General features: G+C 36.8%; 1 protein-coding gene across 14 annotated transcripts in view; it reads left to right on the forward strand.

Moving 5' to 3' along the window:
• Positions 1 to 21,117, forward strand: part of SUPT20H (SPT20 homolog, SAGA complex component) — a 30,060-nt gene that overhangs the window by 8,412 nt on the left and 531 nt on the right. For 3 of the 14 annotated variants that reach the window (XM_014249130.2, XM_088052121.1, XM_088052129.1), the window contains exons 11-23: positions 429 to 585; positions 672 to 728; positions 2,307 to 2,378; positions 3,373 to 3,530; positions 5,676 to 5,708; positions 7,636 to 7,747; positions 9,910 to 10,018; positions 10,325 to 10,483; positions 12,229 to 12,541; positions 13,572 to 13,726; positions 15,988 to 16,043; positions 17,329 to 17,442; positions 19,527 to 19,632. In XM_014249130.2, coding sequence (XP_014104605.2) covers positions 429 to 585; positions 672 to 728; positions 2,307 to 2,378; positions 3,373 to 3,530; positions 5,676 to 5,708; positions 7,636 to 7,747; positions 9,910 to 10,018; positions 10,325 to 10,483; positions 12,229 to 12,541; positions 13,572 to 13,726; positions 15,988 to 16,043; positions 17,329 to 17,442; positions 19,527 to 19,632 — 1,601 coding nt within the window. The other 11 variants (XM_088052120.1, XM_088052118.1, XM_088052125.1 and 8 more) reach the window with 9 other exon arrangements.

A 21,117-nucleotide genomic window follows, 5' to 3' on the forward strand; every position in this document is an offset into this window, starting at 1 on the left:
CATTACTGAACCTATGAGTTTGCCATGAAACAAAGACTAGAGGGTAGTTACTGTGTTATGTAACTTTATAGTTACATAAGTAGGACAAAGATCATTTGATGGAACTGAAATAATGATAATACATAAATATTTTAAGCTTGGCAACTTCTTCATTACTCATTTTGATGATGTACTTAAATTAAGCATTTACATAGTATCCCCATTCTCAGTGCTGAAACAGATGAACAGAACACTGGTGTATTTTATAAATATGAGATCATGATTTAGAGTTGTACAGTGTAATCCAGGAAAGCAATTTTAAAATAGTATTTAAAAACCTGTTAGTCTTCATATAAGTAGCAGTTCCCTGCATATTTTTATTTTTGTACAAGGGCAGTAGAAAATTTGATGTTGATGTTTTTACAAGCTTAGGTGTCATTTTGCCATAGGTGCTTCAAAAGGTACTCAAGGTCCTCTCTGAACAGACAGCAAGAAGTAGCTCACTACTCAACTCCACCTCAGCTCAGACTACTTGACTACTTACAGAAGAGGAAGGAGAGGAAAGCAGCCCAGCAGTATGACCTCAAAATTTCAAAAGCTGGAAATGTAAGTGTTCTGAAAAGTAATGTAATAAACTTCTAACTATTGAATTAAAGGAATTAATATATTAATCCTGCTTTTTCATCTTCCAGTGCGTAGATATGTGGAAGCAGAACCCTTGCTACTTGACTGCTCCTTCTGAAGTAGATGTAAGACCACCAATTGTTACATATAATGAGCAATTATTAGAAATTGTATTGTATGAAGAAGTGTCTAAGAAGTAACCAGTATCAAAGAATGACCTTAAAAAATGGGAGTGTCTTTAATATTTACAATTACTTTTCTGTACCATAAGATATTTGTATATATTACCACTGTAATATATTGCAGTTGTAACAGAATAGTTTGGATGAAGTAATCAGTACAAACCAATTGTTAGTATTGTTTTTCTGTGGGCTCAACTGCACATGTCTATTTGAAGTTGTCTGATAGTATGAAAACCAGAAAAGCAAATGAGGTTTGTAGATTGTCTGAAAACTAGTCACTTTTCATCATGGTAGAAATTCCTGTCTTTTGATATGTTATACTATGGGACATTAATATTTTGAAAAAGTTTTACATTTTATACAGAAAATTCTAGTTGAGAGTTCTTTTGTTCACTCTGTGTGCATTTTTCTCTTAGGGATGTTCATATTCTTAGTTTCTGGAACTGCCAAAATACATACTATTAATGTACAGAAGGGACTCATAGAATATCCTGAGTTGCAAGGGACCTACAAGGATCATCAAGTCCAACTCCTAGTCCTGCAGGACAGGTCAACCTCCAAAATCATACTGTGTGTCTTATCCAAATGCTTCTTGCACTCTGTCAGGCTTGGTGCTGTGACCAGTTCCCTGGGGAGCTGGAACAGCTCCCAGCCACCCTCTGGGTGAAGAACCTTTTCCTGATACCAAACCTGAGCTTCCAATGACACAGCTTCAGGCCACTAAGGCCCTGTCACAGGTCACCACAGGGAAGAGGTCAGTGCCTGACCCTCTCCTTCCCCTCCTGAGGAAGTTGTAACTGCAGTGAGATCTCCCCTCAGTCTTCTCCAGGCTGAACAGACCAAGTGACCTCAGCCATTCCTCATATGACTTCTCCTTAAGGCCCATCCTCAAGGCCATCCTCGTGGCTCTCCTTTGAGCACTCTCTAGTGGCTTTTATATTCTTATATTGTGGCACCCAAACCTGCCCCCAGCACTTGAGGTGAGGCTGCCCCAGTGCAGAGCAGAGCAGGACAGTCCCCTCCCTTGCCTGGCTGGCCATGCTGTGCCCTCTGCCCCCCAGACACTCCTGGACTTCCTGGCTGCTAGGGCACTGCTGACTCATATTTGACTTGCCACCACCCAGGACCCCCAGGTTTTCTCTAGGATACTGAGATTTTTTTAAAAGACTAGACTAGACAAGACTGTAGCTTTGGACATTGTAGGGCTGGCAAGAACACAAATTATGCAAGAAATGACAGTGTAACTTTCTACAAAACAAGCCTCTCTTTTCACTTCAACTGTGTTGTACCTGACTGAATCAGAGGCTTTAGGAATTACTGTTACTGTGAAATTACTTAACCATTCCATATTGCAGGCAATGATTTCAATCTGTAGTCTAAAACCATGTTTCATTCTGTTAAGTTGAACATAGCAAATAAGGTATAACACTATAAATGTAAAGTTCTGAAGGTTCCTCAGTTAAGTTTCGTTGAAGAAACATAGGGGATTATTTCTTTTCTGATCTCTCTGTTTTCTTTAAGGTGGAAAAATATGCCAAAGTGGAAAAGTCTATCAAGTCTGATGACTCACAACCAACTGTCTGGCCAGCTCACGTGAGTAATACAGACCTTTGGCCAAACTTCACTGTCTCTAGTTAACCTGCCTCTTATTTCAACAAAATCAATGTAATGTGGAGTAATCTTCCCTCCTCCAATTTAATTAATCTTCCATGTGTTACAGAGACATAGGAAGAGGACCAGAGATACTTGTAATTTCATACAGTAAAGCAAGCATGTGATCAGTCTGATTTCCTCAGATTTTCCAGAAATACAAGAATAAGCAGCTTGTACTAAAGAAAGGATCATAATTTACATGGAACAGAACTCTGCACAACAAATTTCTTTCTTTACTCAGACACTCAAAGGCTGATGAAAAAGAGCTTTATTGAAATCAAAATGTTAAATTTTGAATTAGATTAATATTAAATGCGTCTTACAAAAAAACTTTCTGCAATGTTTAAATTGAGCCTTAAGATTTTTGGCACAAGCTATGTGATTTCATGAGAAGTAGTGATTTAATATAATAATTTATTAATTTACCTTAATAATAATTAATTCCTTGATTAGTTATGTGATTAAATCACATAATTGATTAATTTTTTTATTATTTAAGAGGCAAGGTACATCTTTATTAACAGCATATATAATGATATCTTTGTAGTTGCCTGTTAGAAAAAATACTTTCCCATAGAACTACATGTTCACCCCCAACATTTTACTCTCAACGTTTTTTGCATTGTTATAATTCATATAAAACTGTTTCTATATGTGTTTACCCAGTCTACATTTCCATGTCTAACATGATTGTTTGGGGTTTGCAATATCTTTGTATTTTTAAGGGATGATAAATACTTTTCCTCTCATCCTGTTAATGTAACTTCTGGAATCGCTTTCATTGTAGATAATGCACCCCTTCCTATAGAGTGATTACTTTTAGAGTTACTTACAGAATGTTTCTTACTCGGTAATGTATATAGAGCTGGTCTGCTTTACTTGCTGTTTTGCCTAAGACTTTTTCAAGACTTACTAGGTCATTCTGTCTTTTTAGGAAATGAAGGATGATTATGTGTTTGAATGTGAAGTTGGTAATCAGCTTCAAAAAACAAAACTGACCATTTTTCAGTCTCTTGGCAATCCCTTGTACTATGGTAAAATTCAGACACTCAAAGGTGATGAGGAAAATGACAACCTTTTAACTCCATCACAGTAAGTTACATGTTCCTTTTTAAATTATGCTGTGATCAATAGGTGGAGGAAAACAAACATTATTTATCATTTTCAGTCACAAAAATACTCCAGAGCTAGAAGTCTGATTTAAAATGTTTTAACCAAAAAAACACCGAACCAAATTGTGTACAAGCAACCATCATATTTCAAATGTGCTATTATGTTAAATTAGTACATTCTTTTACATTAAAGATACATTGAGGGGAAAATAAGACCACCAGCAAATCCAATCATGAAAATTGTGGAAACACTATGAGATGTTGTTGCACTCTTTTTTGATGATACTCGGAATTTTGATTGTTCTCAAAATTTGCCTGAAGCTATGAAAGCGTAAGATGTGACTATATTCTGTTTACTCTTAGATCCAGTTGAACTAAATAAATGAAGAAAAACATGAGCCTCTAAGAAGCTTCATAAGTTTGAATTGTTTGGAATATGCTGGTTTTGGCTGTGGTTCTACAAAGATTCTCTGTTCTCAGCTTTTTTTGTTATATATACCAGATTATTTGTGTAGAAGAACCCATGCAGCAGAGTAGAGCCTATGAATTTCAGTAAGGCAAGGAGCAGTGAGACTGAGCAAACCTTTTAGTTCTGCTAACTTAAGTTATTTTTATCTTCTAGTATGTAATCATTCTCTTATTCTTTATGAAAGTCTTAAAACATCTTGAGTGTTAAGAATATTTTATCCCTACACTTGAGCTATTTACTGTTTCTTTCCATACTGTTGTTTAACCCCAGCTGGCAAGCACTCACTCCCTCCTTCTCCGGCCTCCCTGGAGGGATGGGGGAAAAAATAGCAAGGGTAAAAGTGAGGAACCATGTGGGTTTGGGATAAGGACAGTTTAATAGGTCAAGGAAAACCCACACATGCAAGCAAAGCGAAACAAGGAATTCATTCACCACTTCCCATGAGTAAGCAGGTGTTTTTGCCTGTCTCCAGGAGGGCAGCGCCCCATCACACCTGATGGTTACTGGGAAAGACAAATGCTTTCTCTCTAAATGCTTCCCCCAGTCCTCTCTTCCTTGTTACTTTGTCTTTATATGCTGAGCGTGGTGCTGGATGGTATGGAATATCCCTTCCTTTGGTCACTTGGGTGAGCTGTCCTTGCAGTGTCACTTCTCCGCTTCTTGTACACCCCCAGCCCTTTTGCTTGTGAGAAATCTTTGTTGGTACTGCTTAGGAATAGCTAAACACCCGTGTATTACCAACACTGTTTTTAGCACAAATCCAAAACACCCCTGTGTCAGCTACCGTGGAGAAAATTGACTCTACCCCAGCCAAAACCAGCACACATACTTAGTACTGGTCTTCCTGGAATAGTACTGGCTTAGAGTTGTGTAATAAGCTGGGAATTAAATGAACTTAAATGAATTGAATTAATGAGATGCGTGGAAGGTTTTGGAAATCATTGCTAAGACACTAACAATTAAAGTTCATCAAAGCTTGGATAACTCGTCCTTGGCAAACTGTCATATGAAATGAAAGGTGAAGTAAACACTTTTGTTGTTCAGTAAAATTATTTTTTTTTTTGGCGCTGGAGAAAGAGCAACCTCTGTAAATTTTAAAAAACATAGTAGTAAGTTTGCAAGTCATAAGTGTTAAGCAAAAGAGAGGTACTTACTTAGGAGGTCTGGAAAATCATGGGGAACTGGAATAAATGAAATCAAACAGTGGAAACTCAGTGTTTGTTACAATATTATGCATAGGGCTGTTTTTGACCTCCCCTCAGCACACTTGTATTTCAGTCTGAGTGTACTGGTATGATGTTGATTTATACATCTTTTCCTTAGTACTTTTTATGTGAATAATTTTATATCAGTTATTCACTTCGTTTTTTTAAATATAAAATCCAAAGCTTCTATATTCTGCCTATTGCTTTGTAGGTAATTTAGTGTTAAAGGAGACCATATTAGATCACGTGTGTATATTGTCTATATAGTTAGGAAGTCAAGTGTGTATTTCAAATGCTGAATGATACTCAGTCCATTGAATGGATACATTATCATTTGTATTTTGAGCAGGTGTGAAAAAAACACAGCACTGCCATTTGTTTGAAGCCTTGTGATTATAAAAATGCGTTCCTTTAGTCTAATTCATGACTGAAAATGTACTTTACATTTTAGGTTCCTTATTGGTTCGAAGACTGATGCTGAAAGGTAAATTAATACAGTTTTACAGCTATTTGGCTTGATGATATATAATAAATTTTGTTCCTTTTTGGCAGCTATGACTGCCAGTGTTATGGTTATGGAAGCAGATGCAGAACAAAGGAGGAAAATTAAGATGAATTAGTCATCATTACAAGGAGTAGTGTGTAGTTTCTGTATTTAACAAGCAAGGAAAAATAGAGGACATCAAATACATGAGTACACCTGAACTCTGAGAGCACTTAGCAATAATTTCATCCTGACATTTGGTATGGTAAGTTAACAGTCATGGAAATTATTCATTTGAACTTGTCATTTGAAGTGTAATCTAGGGTTTAAGATTTATACATCTTAGTTTTGTGTTTTGTGCATGTCTTGATTCAGCTTTCCCAGGGAAGCAAGTAATAAAACAGTTTTTCAGTATATTTTAGTTGTAGATTGAGTAGGAGTAGTAATTCAGGGAAAACTGAGGCAGCAAAATAAGTGGGTTTTAAGTGTTTGTCAGCATACATCATGTTAGATTGCCTGTGCATATAAGCACAGAACCTTTAAAAAGCAACCTCTGTCAGAGCCAGATGTGTTTTTGTGCCTCTGGCTGATGTACATGCCATAGCTCTTATCCCCACACACCCTTATGTGCCTGGCAGGGAAATGAGTCTTTGATTTGATCAAAAGCGTTAATAATATAATAAAAATAATAATAATATTATTTTTTTTAAATAGGTAATTTTGATCAAGAAACTTTTTGCTTATATTCTCTCCTGCCTCCTTTGCGCTGATACTTTTGCTGCTTGTTCTGTAAGCTGAACTGGGGAGATTGGCTGGCTGAAAAGTAAAACAACAATATTACAAGAGCTTGGTTTTAACTGGGATTGATTGCCTGTTGATGTTTGTCACTGGGTTGCAGTGGTCACAAGTCCTTTCATCAGAATAAGGAACAGGGTTTCGGGGACAACAACAAGAAGAAACAGTAGAGGAGTGCAGGACCACCTTTTAGAGTAGATGGCATTTTACTACCCTGATTCCAGCGATTTTTAAGTCAGTCTGAAATCTAATTGCTAAAATAAGTGCACTTCCCCCTTTCCTTTGCCATGTGTGTCACAGCCCTTTCTTGTGTCTGTATTAGTCAGGTAACAGAATATGACAGAAGCAGGGCTGTATTAAAATAAAGAGTATTTCATCACATTTTGGTGTGAGGTAATGGAAATATTCTAGCATGTTTTCACTGAGGTCCAGTCTGCCAGAGTGTAAGTGACCACAGCACTTCAACTTTATATTTCAAGGTCATTCTGTATATTCCTCTCATGTTTGTGAAACAGTATTCCCTCAACTTGGTTGTCTTCGATTAGTAGAGATGTAGTATTTGACTCAGTTTGATAGAACAGAATTGTAAACTGGTTTGCCTGATGCTTTATCAAATGTCTGTCATAATGCTCACAGAGGAGAGATTGTTCAGCCCTTTCATTTAGACTCCTCCTCTGAAATAGACCTCAAGCTGATGGAGGGTTGACTGTTTCACAGGCAGCATAACCAGAAAAGACACCTTTTTTTATAAAAGATTCTGGACCTCTGTAAAAAAGGGGAAATGGGATACCCATTGACTGACATTCCAAAGATCTGCAGTTGCTTTTGGGAATGGAACTGTTCTATTGTTTTCCATATTCCTCCAATAGAGTGTTTCTCACACTGTATTTTGCATTAGAAAAAAAAAGATTGAAAGTTAAAATGGAATAAATCTAAGAGCCCAGGAATATAACGTAGAAAGACACAAAAAGGCATAAATATGTTTTATGTATGTGCATCTCTATTTTATATAGAGATATGCTTACATAATATTTAAAATATATGACTATAACTATACAGTTATGTGTTTATAAGTATCTACTTTGGAAGTTCAAAGTTGTTAACCTTTTTATGTCCTTATTGTTTGTTTCAGGGTGGTGAACCAGTACCAGGAGTTAGTACAAAATGAAGCTAAATGTACTGTGAAAATGTTTCATAATTCAAGTGGATCAGTCAGTCATCTTTCTCCAGGGAAGGAAATGGAAGTGAGTTTATCAAGCTACACATTTCTTTTGTTTGTGCTTAATTATTAAATTATTAGAATTTTTTCTGCTATCCACATTTAACAGTAAAATAACCTAAAAATGTCATCCTGTATGAATATTTAAGTGCATTATGGTCATGATCATTCAATGTGAATGATATATTGGAAAAGTTAGTGGGAAGCATTTATGTTTTCAATGTTCCAATGTCGTCTTTTAACAGTTTTGAGGGGTGGGGGTTGGCTGTGTATTATGTACTTAGCTCCAAAGTTTTGTTCTAGTATTTTCCCCTGTTCAGGTGAACCTTTCATAGAACAGTATAGTAAAATGCAGCTGTGTGTCTTGTATTGCAGGTCAGTAAACACAGAAGCAGTTGGAGTAGCTGAACTTCTTTTACCTTTAGAAACTCAAATTATTTCTCTTCAATTTGAAGAGGAAAACTGAAAATAAACGCAAACAAAAAAACAATACAAACAAAAGAAACAAAAAGCCAAAGGCAAAAGACCTCTCAAACATACAAAAAAAACTACCAAAAAATCTTCCAAAACACAAACCCTAACAACCTTAAATTGTGTATGTTTACATGCACACACATTTCTGCATTTCCAGTATAAATTCTTGAATTCCCAAATTTCCTGCCTGTTGGCACTGCCTTGTGTTTTACTTGCTGCTTCTGGCTTTGTTAGGTCAGAGTCAGTATGTTAGCTGTGAGCTGTATGTTATGCTCCAGCTAGTAAATGAGATTTGTATCCCCTGGGGTGTTTCCTTTGTGACATCTTTCCCCTGAATGCCTACTTAAAAACTCCAGCAATGTTTTTTGAAGGATATAGTTCCTGGTGCCAGGCAGACCAGCAGCATTCCAAGGCCAGCAGTTGCAGAAAGGAGTATGAATGTTTCTGTGTATGTGTGCACATGTACAAACATGTACATGCATGTGTGTATATATATATTAAAATCATATAATAAATGGGGTGGAAGGGTACTTGCCAAAGTCAACTTGTCTGCCTGTCCAAGCCCCCACCAAAAGCTGGGCCACAGTTACTCAGGTTACTGTATTCAATGATCTAGTCACTGTTGGAATGGAGCATTGGTCTTTATTTTATAAATCAAGAAAGCAGATTTTAGTAGAACAGAAAGGCAGTCCTCAGAATTTTCCTCATAAGATTCTTTTTCATAAGCAAGCAATTAGAAACATGTAGAGGGACTGTCTCTTATTACTGAGAATCAGTGGAAGTTAAGCTCACCGAAAAGGGTGATTCTGCACAATGCTCTGATTTCTTAGCTCATGCACATTTAATTGAGGCTCCAGTATTGAAATATTCCATTCATATATTGCCAGCCTCATTTCCTACTTTCAGCAGTTTGCAAACTGTACATTTGTTTGTTTAAACTATACTTACATTTATGGATATCTGCTATAAGGTAAAAACACATAGACTGTAACTGTGAATGTGTTTCACTGTTGAGTCTTTTGACAGTGTCAGCTATTGGAATTATGGATTTAGGGTGTGTTGTGTTGAGAACTACAGACTCGAGGTGAAGTAGATATATGTTCAGAAAACCTGATAATTAGGATATAAGAATAAACAAAAAGCCTGTATCTTCCCTCTAAGAATATGAATAAGAATTCTGGTCCCACTGAAGCCAGTGGGGAAATGCATCTTGATTTCATTCAGGATTTTCCTGAATTTATTTGAAATCCTGCTCCCAGGATGAAGAATTCTGATTCTGTTCTTTAAGTCTGTCTTGGTTAAAAATGGCAGGTATATACAGAATAAATGAATGGAATTACGTATTTTTTCAAGTAAAACTTGAAAGTTTTATTATTTCAAGTGTGTTTGTCACTTTTCTGTTTGAAAAAATTACTACAAAAAAATCCAGAATTATGGAGAAAAGTGAAACTCTTTATTTTACTTATTTCTCTGTTCAGTTTAAATTTGTAGTAGCACTTTGGTGCTGCTTCTTGCTGGTAAAAGACTTTATCTAAAGAGAATTCATCATAGTTTTTTTTTTTTAAATAAATACATAAGCATCTGAAATGTCTAAAAGGAATTTTGTCGCAGTTCTGAGAAGCCTTAATACAAATCAATTGAACTGTCTTTTCTGTCAATTGTATGAAAGCTCTCATCATTGCTGTGGTTGTGTTAATTTCTCTTTCCTCCCAGCAGCCAGAAAGTGTATCAGGCTCTGTTCAGTCTTCAGTACTGGGGAAAGGTGTAAAACACCGACCTCCTCCTATCAAATTACCTTCAAGTTCAGGAAGTAGCTCTTCAGGTAATTATTTTTGGACTCAAACATCTCATTTGAACATGTTCTGCCTGTTGTAAAATGACAGGATATCCCTTTAGTAAAGATTTAACAAAAGAATACCAGCATCTTATGTGTGAGAAGAGCATGGGTTTTTTTGGGGTTTTCTTAAATTTCTGATTATATTGTTCACAAAATTATATCCTAATATTCATGTTAACATAAATAGTAATGTATTTTAGAATATATATAGATAATGTATAGTAATGTATTTTGATAGTATTGCATTTTAATGATACAGAATAGTAATGTATTTTAATGATGTTTTTTCAGGTAATATTTTTAGTTCTCAACAGTCAAGTGGCCATCTAAAATCCCCAACTCCACCCCCTCCTTCTAAGCCTCCTGGTCTTTCTCGGAAACAATCTATGGATCTTAATCAAGTTAGCATGCTCTCTCCAGCTGCCTTGTCTCCTGCGAGCTCTTCACAAAGTGAGTCACGACCTAAATTCTCCATTAAATCTTAGGCTTTTGCATAAATGCTTCCTGAGATAAACTTCTTAACCTGTGGAATGATGAAACTTAAGTGTACAGTGTACCCTAAATTGTATAAGTTGTGCAGCTTTAGGCAGGTCTCTTGTTCACTGTATGTATTTTATGTTTATTGTAACTGTGTTCGTTTTCTGTATATATATGTATGCACCCTCTGTGTATACGTTTTAATACATTTTGTGCAATTAGCATGATCTCCTCATATATGAAAGGCTGGTAGATGATGTGATGAGATAAAATTCCAAAGTGTAGATTTTTTTCCTCCAGTGTGAAAACAGTATGTTAGATCAATTTGCCTTTACATAATTTAAGCATCTGGTTTTTTAAATGTTATAGGAACTGGTGCAGTTGTGTATCTATGTATGTATATAATCTGATCAGTCCCAAGGTGATGATACAATAAACGATAAGATCATTTTTTAAAAACACTCCTACACTGTTTTACAAATCATTGCTGATTGCAAGTGTGGTGGTGATGCTGCTGATGATAGCACCGTATTCTCAGGTGTTAAAATGCAAATTTCAGTCAGAAGTGACATCCTAGTTAAAGTATTTTTGTTAACACTGACAGGATCATTGTAATCATAGCTGTAGATCATAAACATTTTCTTAAACATGTATGCGTCTTGAGCCATTTCGTGAACAGATCTGTACAAAGAGGAATTCATAGCTGCAGCTTCTCAGCTTTTTTATGAATAATTGTATACTGCACATTCCAGTATCCTGCATGATATTATAATACACTTTTTGCATTAAATAATTTAAAATCTGGGTAGCTCAAAAGGTGTAACTTTTCTGCCTTCTTGTTTTGCACAAGATAAAAAAGAAAACTTAGAAAAGTTTTCTTCCAAAATAGTGAGTCTGGTTTTATGTTAGTAATATGAATTGTGTAAATCTGCTGCACACAGTTGTTACTTTAAGGCTCTGGTCACCATTCATATTTATTTCCTTTCTTTCTGCAGGACATGAAAGCTAGGGAAAAAAAAAATCAAAAAAAACCAGCTCAAGCTTTTTTGGGGTTTTGTTTTGTTTTCTTTTTTTATTGATAGACTTCGCCTACTGCATCCACAACAAATACAACTGTATGTGCTACATTTAAACAGAGGGAATTACACAGTAGCTTTTAGAGATGCAGTATTATCCTCTGGTTCTTAAATATATTAATAGTTGCTTTTTATTTGGTTGATACTTGGAAAATGGCAATTTGACTATCTGATGAAATTTAGATCAGCCCATTGATTACTGAAATTGTACATGATCTTGCTGACTCTCTTGTTTTCTATGATATGTTTTTGACACAGCCTATTGTGCAGGCAGTACATGGATACTGATTGTTTAACAGTTTAGGACAAGCATTAATTAGGTTAAAATGGTCACTAAGATATTATTTTAAGTATTCCTGAATAAAATTATGACTTAATGTATGATAGATTATAGCCTTAATGGAAAATAGAAATTGGTGTATGCCACAAGGAATGAAGCATGGAGAATGGATTTTCTTTGTGATTATACTGCATCCTTAACAATGAGTGTGTGCTGCAACACTTGTCATGTAGAAATTAACACTTGCAGTCTAAAAAACGGAAGAAATTGTCAGTGCTAAGTAAGATTCCATTAACCTGATTATACAAAAAGGACTGGCCTCTTATAACAAACTAGCACTTTTTATTTTTCTCAATGAGCAGGGTCTGGAACTCCTAAACCATCTACTCCTACTCCAACCAACACCCCTTCATCGACCCCACACCCTCCTGATGCTCAGAGTTCTACTCCTATTACCCCTTCTGCCACCCCTACTTCCCAAGATTCAGGCTTCACCCCTCAGCCCACTTTGTTAACCCCATTTGCTCAGCAGCAAATGTCTCTGAGCCAGGCACTGCCTGTAATGACCATTCCTCTTTCCACCATGGTAACGTCCATTACTACAGGAACAACCTCCACCCAGGTCATGGCAAACCCTGCAGGACTTAACTTCATCAATGTAGTGGGCTCTGTGTGGTAAGTCTTTCATTATGATGGTTTCTTAATTTGCCACGGGGGTTGGTTGGTTGGTGGGAGGGGGTGTGGACCAGGACTGTCCACCATCCATTAGAGTAAATATTTTTCAGGATCTACAATACAAAAGAGATCACTCACTTTATAATTACAAACTGAAGAGCCACTAGAAACTATTTGTATTTCTCAAATAGAAGTCACCTACTATCACATTATTGAAAAGATCTGCTAAGAAAGGCTTTTATTGCTTTCATCTTTTTGGAGTCATATAGGCCCATTCCTTAAGGCTTTATCTCAACTTAAGTGATTTCTGAGGTTTTGCTCTGCAAGTCTGGAAACTTTTTTTTATTAATCACAGAGAAGGTAGAATATCATATGCAGATCAGTATAAATGAAAAATGAGAACAGATTTGTTTCGATCAATTTAAAAAAGCATTGAGGTGAAGTACTCTTTGATTCTTAAAACTCATTTTCTGATTTAAAGAAAATAATAAGTACTGTCAAGAATAGATTGTATGGTATAATATGAACATAACATTGTATGGTATAACTGCTTTTTAGACTGAGGAAAATTCTGTAATTACAATGGTCAGTGTAAGACACAATGTGCTTCAATGCAGGTATCAGACATTCAAATTATCCATCTAAAGTGTTCAGCAGTTGGTCACTGTTGATAAATTGGACTCTTTTTTATAGGGTAAAAAGAAAATGCAAACCTGTTACTTTTATAATAATACAACCCATTTGAAGATTGTTGACCTTTTAGTATTTCTAGAATGAAAGGACCACTTGTGGTTTATTTTTATCAGTTGATATCAAAGAAGAAAAAAACCAGTATATGCTCATAATAATGAAATAGATGTTATACTCTAGGCAAAATGATTTTTTTTAAGCTGCATTGGTGCTTTAGCCATAGTCCCATAATTTACAGCAAGCAACTGATTTATTTGCCATGAGACAGAGGGCAACAATTTAGTTATTCAGATTTACTTGTGCCACTTGGGTTTCATGTGTTGTCTTTCCTCTTCTACAGTGGAGCACAGTCACTGATGAGTGGTTCAAACCCTATGTTGGGGTGCAACACTGGTGCCATAGCCCCTGCAGGTATAAATCTGAGTGGCATTTTACCCCCAGGAGGTCTGGTACCAAGTGCGCTGCCCGCTGCAATGCAATCTGCCTCTCAAGCAGGTCAGTGTGACTGAGTGGAAAAGCCACCCTTCAGACAGGGACAGTGTGAAAACATTTTGTGAGAAAAATGGACTGAAGTGGCCATTGTGTGAAGAGGTTTTGTATTTAATGGCAGGTGCTCATCAACAACATACATGTTTTTGTATTCAAGGTGTAGGCTGTATTGGAGATTATTTTAAGCTGTTTTTTTGGTGAGCTAGGCTGGGAATACACAGTCAAAACCTGGGTTGTTTGGTGTGCTCACTAAGAAGTTTGAGAGAAACTCCAAATTCAAATGCAGTTTTGATAATGATGACTGCCAGAAAAAAGGCATGATTGAACTTAGAAAGAGGCCTCACTTTTTAAATGTGTGGGGCATTTTATTCTGGCCCTGGTACTACTTTACTCTTGTACAACAATTAAGTAGTCCCCTATTGCCTTCAAATGCAACAATATGAATCTTAAAAGCACAATTTAAATTATCCATTTATTTTTTTCTGAATATATAAAGAAAAAAAGTCTTAACATATGGTTATAGAATGAAAACAGTAGACTTCAAGATATCCATCCCTTACACTAAGAGTCAAACCTGTCTAAGCCATACTGAAGCAATGTTTATCTAAACTGTTTTTAAATACCTTCACTAAAGAAGATTCCAGTCTTCCTCAGTACCTGATTGGAGTGGTTCATTATCCATGCAAAATGTTTCCTTCTAATTACAGTGCATCTCCTGAATTGCAATTTTTTTTTCTCCTATACCTTTCAGACGTGAAAAATAGTTGTTCACTCTTTCTCTTTACCTTCTAAGTATCAAACATGCTGTCATGTCCCGCATTTGTCTTCTCTTTCTGATAGGTCGTATTTTTCAAACCTTTCATAATCCTGTCACTCTTTTCTAGACTGTCCAATTTGCTTACATCCTTCTTAAAATGTGATAACCAAAACGGGACACAAGCTTGAGCTTGGCTGATTTACCACTGTGGAGCACAGCAGAATAAATGCATCTCATCTCTTTCACAACATTCCTGTTAACATTTCCCCAAGTGAGGTCTGCTTATTTTTTATCTGTATTTTTTGCAACAGCATTACCTTAAGATAAGAATGGCTTTACTGGTTTAGGCCAAAAATCCATCCAGTCTATATTCTGTCTCTGACAGTTGCCATTAGAGGATACTGAGGAGAGCATTTGAGATGAGGCAAAACTGTGAAATTTCCCTTGTCTACAACTGTACCTCTTCTGGCAATCTACAGCTTTGAGACTTTCTCAGCTGAAGACTATCCACATGGATCTTTGTGCTTAATATCCTGTGATAGATTTCTAGTCTGTGGATTTATCTAATTGGTTTTTGAAACCATGTGTATTTTTGGAATCTCTACAGCATCTTGTGACAGTGAATTTTATAAATGTAAACTGTGTGAAGAGGTTCTTTTCTTTTGTGTGCTCTGTAGTTTGTGATATGGATGATTTGGATATGTTTGTGACCTACTGTAACTTGTCATGTCCTTTCTTGCTGTATAGACACAAAGATAGTTAAAATTTCGTACTTAGTCATTTGTCTTTTTTTAATTCAGTGTTACTGAGCTTTGGACCATTTCTTCAATTCACGAGGATCGCTTTTAGTCTACTTCTGTCCTTTCAAGCACTGTCAACCTCTGTGTTGTCACAGATTTGTACATGCTGTGCTGTCACCCACACAACAGATGCGAGTAGTGAGCTGAGCTAGGTCTGTGCCAGACCTCCAGGGCTTCTGTTTGATAGCTGCTGTCTTACTGGAGCATTGCTCAGATTTGTGGTGGGACTGTTTTCTGTTAAAGATTGATAAGACTGTTTTACTTAATTGAGCCCTTGGACTTTTTTGGATTTACTGTACAAACTTTATAAAGGCAGAAGAAGGATCACTGAAAACTAACTGCTGTGGTGTTCTCCACAATCACCTTTATGTAAATGCATGAGCAGGTTACAGGTCACAGTGTTACGTAGTGATACAAGATTGCTTTCCACTTAGTCAGTTCTTGTGCACTTGGAGTCTGAATAACTATAAACTGTATTATGGAAAATGCAGCATTGTATTAAGTTTACACTTAATTTGCACTTGTCACTATTACACTTGTATTATACTTGTGTTATTATACACTTAATATTAAGTTCACACACAATTTATGCTTGCCAGTTTTCCAACTTCCAGATGTTTAGAAATAGTCCCAATGGAAAGGTATACTGCAAAACACAAATACAACTGATGAAAGACACACTACTAATAAAAAGATGTTTTCTTTAACAGGCAGCCCATTTGGTTTGAAAAATACATCAAATCTTCGGCCCTTAAATCTTCTACAGGTAATTGATATACTTGGAACACAATAATAATTTCTTATCTTTCTGTAGAGACCTACTTAGTGCTGCTTACTGCACTGCCCCACACAGATCTTTGGAGCCAGTTGGCCAGACCATTTACTACAAATCTTAATTTCATATTTAAAAGGCTCAGAATAAGGGAACAGACTACTTCCATAGAGATACCAGGTAGAAGTTATATTTCTAGCTCAGAAAAAAAGAGATAATTCTCAGTAACAATATAAAGATGCTGACATTTGGATTCAAAAGATTAAAAAACAATACAAATTTTCAGGATTTGCCTAAGGTTTCATTGCAGATCATTCTTTATACTAAAGTTACAATTATACTGTACAAAACAGTGTAGTAGAATCACTCAGAGGTTACATGTAGAATGCCTAAAAGCCAAGCTCAGCACGCACAGATAGGTGCAGTAATAGTTTTAAAGAATTTTTGATAATGGAAGTGGAAGTTCATGTAAGATAGGGATTTTAGAAGGTCTGTAAATGCTTTCTTTACACTAAGCATAAAAATACAAACATGTGCAGATGTTTATGATGTCAGAGTTGCATTTAAAAGCAGAACAGGGATTGTTTGTGGAATGGAGTTCCCAGACCTTGAAGTCAGCTGCCAGGTGCAGATGCAGGTGCAGAATTGCAGCTTCAGTGTTCCACATAGGTTGCCCCACGCTTCAAAAAATTACTACCAGCTTTGCTACTTCCTCTTCCCACTCCTGTATACTCCAGAAACATGGAAAAGGGTAGGCACAGGAGGCAGTTATGCCTGAGTAGAGCTCTTCTATAGAATTAAATATTTCAGTGATTCCGTGTTGAAGGACATCCTTTCAAACTTGCTCTGCCACTCATATAAACCAAGAACAATTCAGCTGAAATACATGCAATTAAAGCTAAGGCAAGGGAGAGGAATCAAGGCCATTTCACTATCTGTTAAAATTCAGTGGAATATTCTGAAAGTGGAAATTTATATACAATGCTGTTGAAGACTGGCATTCATCTTTCCAATATCAGTATAGTATCTGCCATTTTAATTAAAATAATTAAAATGTATTTTCCTATGGAAATATCTTTCTATAAGTTCATGCAAGTTTGTTTTCAAAGCATGAGCCTTTTTCACAAACAGCATCAATTGTAAACTAATTTTAAAGCCATTACAAAACAAAAATCAAGCCTCTAAGAAGTATATCACGATCAATACCATGCTCATCCTAGAACAGTAGAAAACTCAGCAGTTTGATTGAATTATGCTTTTTGTTTTTAATCTTCAACAGCTTCCACGTGGTTCACTTATTTTTAACACACCCCAGCAGCAGCTGTCACAGTTTTCTCCACAGCAACAATCTCAGCAGCCTACAACCTGTAGACCTCAGCAACAGGGAGAAGAGGTGTGTGCTAATAGCCCTCAGTCTGGGGTGTGTGGATGAAACAGCTTCTCCTATTCTCCCCATCTCCACAAGTAAATGAGCCATTACCCAATAAATCTGAAGCAGAGGGGTAGGAAAGTCTTCCTCCTAAACTTTGTCAAACAGCAGACTGCAGTGGCTCTGTTGCTATGGCTGGAGTTGGGTTATACTTATTTATTTATATCCTGTATAGAAAGGCTGTAACAAAACAAGTGGCTGAGCATTGTCGAACTCTGTCATGAAGGCAGCCAGCCCCACTGTATGAATGGTGTGAAATCAGCTTAGTGCTGTTTTTATAACTAACAGATATATCAGATGAACAGGGAAAAAATGCAGAGTTATTAGAGTAACCAAAACTTGTTACTGACACTGCTGTGAGTCGGCTTACAACCCTCACTGCTCTAGTTCAGCAGAATTTTCCTTGCACCAAAGGAAATATCATTCGTTTTTAAAGCTGTAATCATAAGACATTTGCTGTACTGCTGCCTGTAATTAGTGTTAAAGCTTTAATCACTGACAAAGTCCAAAGTCTTGATAGAGACCGATCCATCCTCAAAATGACAAGTTTTGAGTGGTCAGTTGCACCTTAAACATCCTAAGGTAGAGGGTACCAGGTTAATACTTAAAAATCCTAACCAACATTGATGCAGCAGTTTGAGAAAACCAGCTGCTCTGCTTTTGTGCTCATCTTCCCAGACATGCAAGCCTTCACCAAATACTTTCTACTGGATACTCAAGTTCGTTATAATTTCACCTGTGATATTGTAAACTGTTCATAAATAAGATGCCTCTTTCAAATTTTTTATGGTATATAGCCTCCTGTGCCATAGGCCTTGTTCTGGATGGTGGGTCAGTTTAATGGTTTTATAGGAAACTTTCCAATTTGTACACAGCATCTATATCTCTGAATGTCAATTAGTAGTTGTACTACTTAAAAAAAAAATCATGGGACCTTGTACTGGGCTTTATTTTCTAGATATTTAACATCAAGGGCATTTACAAAAAGGCTGATGTAGGCAAAGTCCTTCTTGTGGCAGAAAGTTCTTCTGGAGAAAATCCATCTCTGCATTGGTTAAATTGTCCAAAGGAACTTCTCTCATACGTTGCATTATAGAGGAGGGGCTAAAATGAGCTGTTATGAACACTAGATTCCTTGGCTTTCATAAGGACAGGAATGTATGTGCTCATAGTGCTTAGTGAAAAAACATAGGTCCAAAAATAACAATAATTTTCTGTGCTACCAATATAACGTAAACAGGCATTCTCTCGCATACTTGGGGATTTTCCCCACATGGTGGTTCTATGATTCTTAGCCATCGTAGAGGTGATGTGCAATCTTTTGGTCTGGTTTTCCTAGATCTTAGTGCCATTATAATGTAATGCTAAAGAAGCATTACAACTCCTGGACAGCACCAGCTTTTTTCTGACTGATAATCCATGCAGTTTTCTCAAATTGTGCATATAATGCTTTATTTCCCCGTGTTATAAATCAATGCATAATTTAAGTTATAGAAGAGATCATCATTCACCACCCTTTGACTTCAGGTGACACTAAGACTCTACTAATTCCATTAAAGTGATTACTGTGAAAATTACTCTGTTCTGAAAATATAATTTTAAAAGTGGGGTCTGTATTTTTATGAATTAAGGAGTGTGTGGTACAATATGAACATGGAAATATGTCAGGCTTTGCACACTTTGATTAGGACCTTTGCACATGGATATCTCGGGGTCCCCTGAAGACTTTGGGGCTGGGAATGGGACAGGAAATTGTCGTATGATTACAACCATGAAGTGCAATCTCTGGTAGACTGCAGAAAACAGACAACTACAGTGTGGGACTTGTGCTGGGTAACAGGAACAATACCATTTCTGCCAAAACAAAGCTGTTCTGGGGTATTCGGTATCTGTTAGTGACTACATCATAGCCTGCATCTACACGCACTGGATGAGCATTAAATGTTTTTAAATGGCACTTAAGAAGTTTGCCTTCACACTGGCTTTATTTGCTTATTCACTGGTAACAGAAGTTTGGTAATAAGGATCAAGCTTTTCATTTTTGCTAGGGGTCTGACCAGGGTCCATCCAATCAAGATCAGGCATTATCTGCCCAACAAGCTGCTGTAATTAACCTGACTGGAGTAGGGAATTTTATGCAACCTCAAGCCACAGGTATGTGCTTGCTGAGCTTCTTTTTGTAGCTAAGTGTTTTTGTTGGTAAATTCACACTGAAATGAAGTTTGGTCTTAAGGAAGTCTTATGTTAGATTGGAATGATTTACTGTTTATTATCAGGACATGAATTCTCTGAGAAATACTTGACTCCTAAAGCATGCACTTCTCTGCTTTGTTGGGCAGTTAAGTGCCATCAATTGATAGCATCACAAATAAAACAAGTTACACTTAAAATGAAGGGAACATAATGCCAGACTTCATTAAGGAATGTTTCTTTAACTGTGTGCTTAATATCCAGTGTGAGAAACCTTTGTATCTCCACAAGCACTTCATTATCTAATTATGTTCTAACTAACAGAGTATGTATATCATGTATACTTTATTCTGCACTGTTCTCAATTTGACTCTGAAACTAATTCTATTGATCCCCCTTTCCTGTTACATTGTATTCCTATGTCTTCCTCCCCTGACCAACTCAACCTGACCTCTTTGACCTGCCTGCTTTCCCCTTCTCCTTTCTCAGTGTTGTCTCAGCTTGGCTCTGCTGTGAACAGACCTGGGCAAAGCCTTCCTCAGCAGAGACTCCAGCTCTCTTCTGCCTTGCAACAGCAGCAACAACAAGCCTTGCAGCAGCAACAGATACAAGTAATCCAGCAACTTCACTCTGACTGTGTTTAAAAAAAATTAAATTAAAAATACAATTCTTGGCTCCAAAATCAAAGATTTGCCCTTTTGGGCTCTCTTTTTAACTAATGCAGTTAAGGTCTCACAAATTGAAGGGAAAAAAAAAAAACAAAACAACACAACCAACATGTATTTGGCAAACCATCATGCAAGACCTGAAATCTGTGGTTCTCTCAGCTTGGAGCACTGAATTTATTTTTATTTGTTTAAGCCCTCCACCTTCCTGATTCGCAAACATTCAAGGGGTGCTTGTGGCACATACCTAAATACTATATATACCAGGTGCCAAGATTTCAAAATGGCATGGATGTAAGCACCTGGAAGTTCAAATGTAGCACTGCTGCAGTCAGTACGTGGCAGCAAGAGTTTTGCGAAGCATTCCTTTACCATTCAGATGCTTCATGAAAATATTTTAGCATTTTTTTAGCACACAGTCTCCTCTTCGTAATACATACAGAAAATTCATACGATGCATACACTGAGAAGACACCAAATTAAAAAAGGTACTGTGTAACCTAAACACTCAGTGAAGTTGCTGAGTTACTGCAGTTACTGCAATGAAGGGAAAAGGCAAAGAAACAAAGCTGTGCACATTCACATGTAAAATGTTAGCTTGTGCCCTCAGCAGGCTTCTGTGCCACTGGTGCTGCTTGACTGTACCTATTACTCCAGTACATGGTGTGTTCCTTTTGTTAACCCAGTGCTTCCTCATTTTTTCTCTCTCCCCACCCCTTCATTCTTCCTGATGTGAAAGCTTTATAGTCAACACTGACAAGCTTTTTCTCCCTTCTCCTCCATG

Source organism: Pseudopodoces humilis, chromosome 2, assembly GCF_049639895.1.
Source record: "Pseudopodoces humilis isolate 2021_Gansu_Grassland_sample_001 chromosome 2, ASM4963989v1, whole genome shotgun sequence".
NCBI classification, from domain to species: domain Eukaryota; kingdom Metazoa; phylum Chordata; class Aves; order Passeriformes; family Paridae; genus Pseudopodoces; species Pseudopodoces humilis.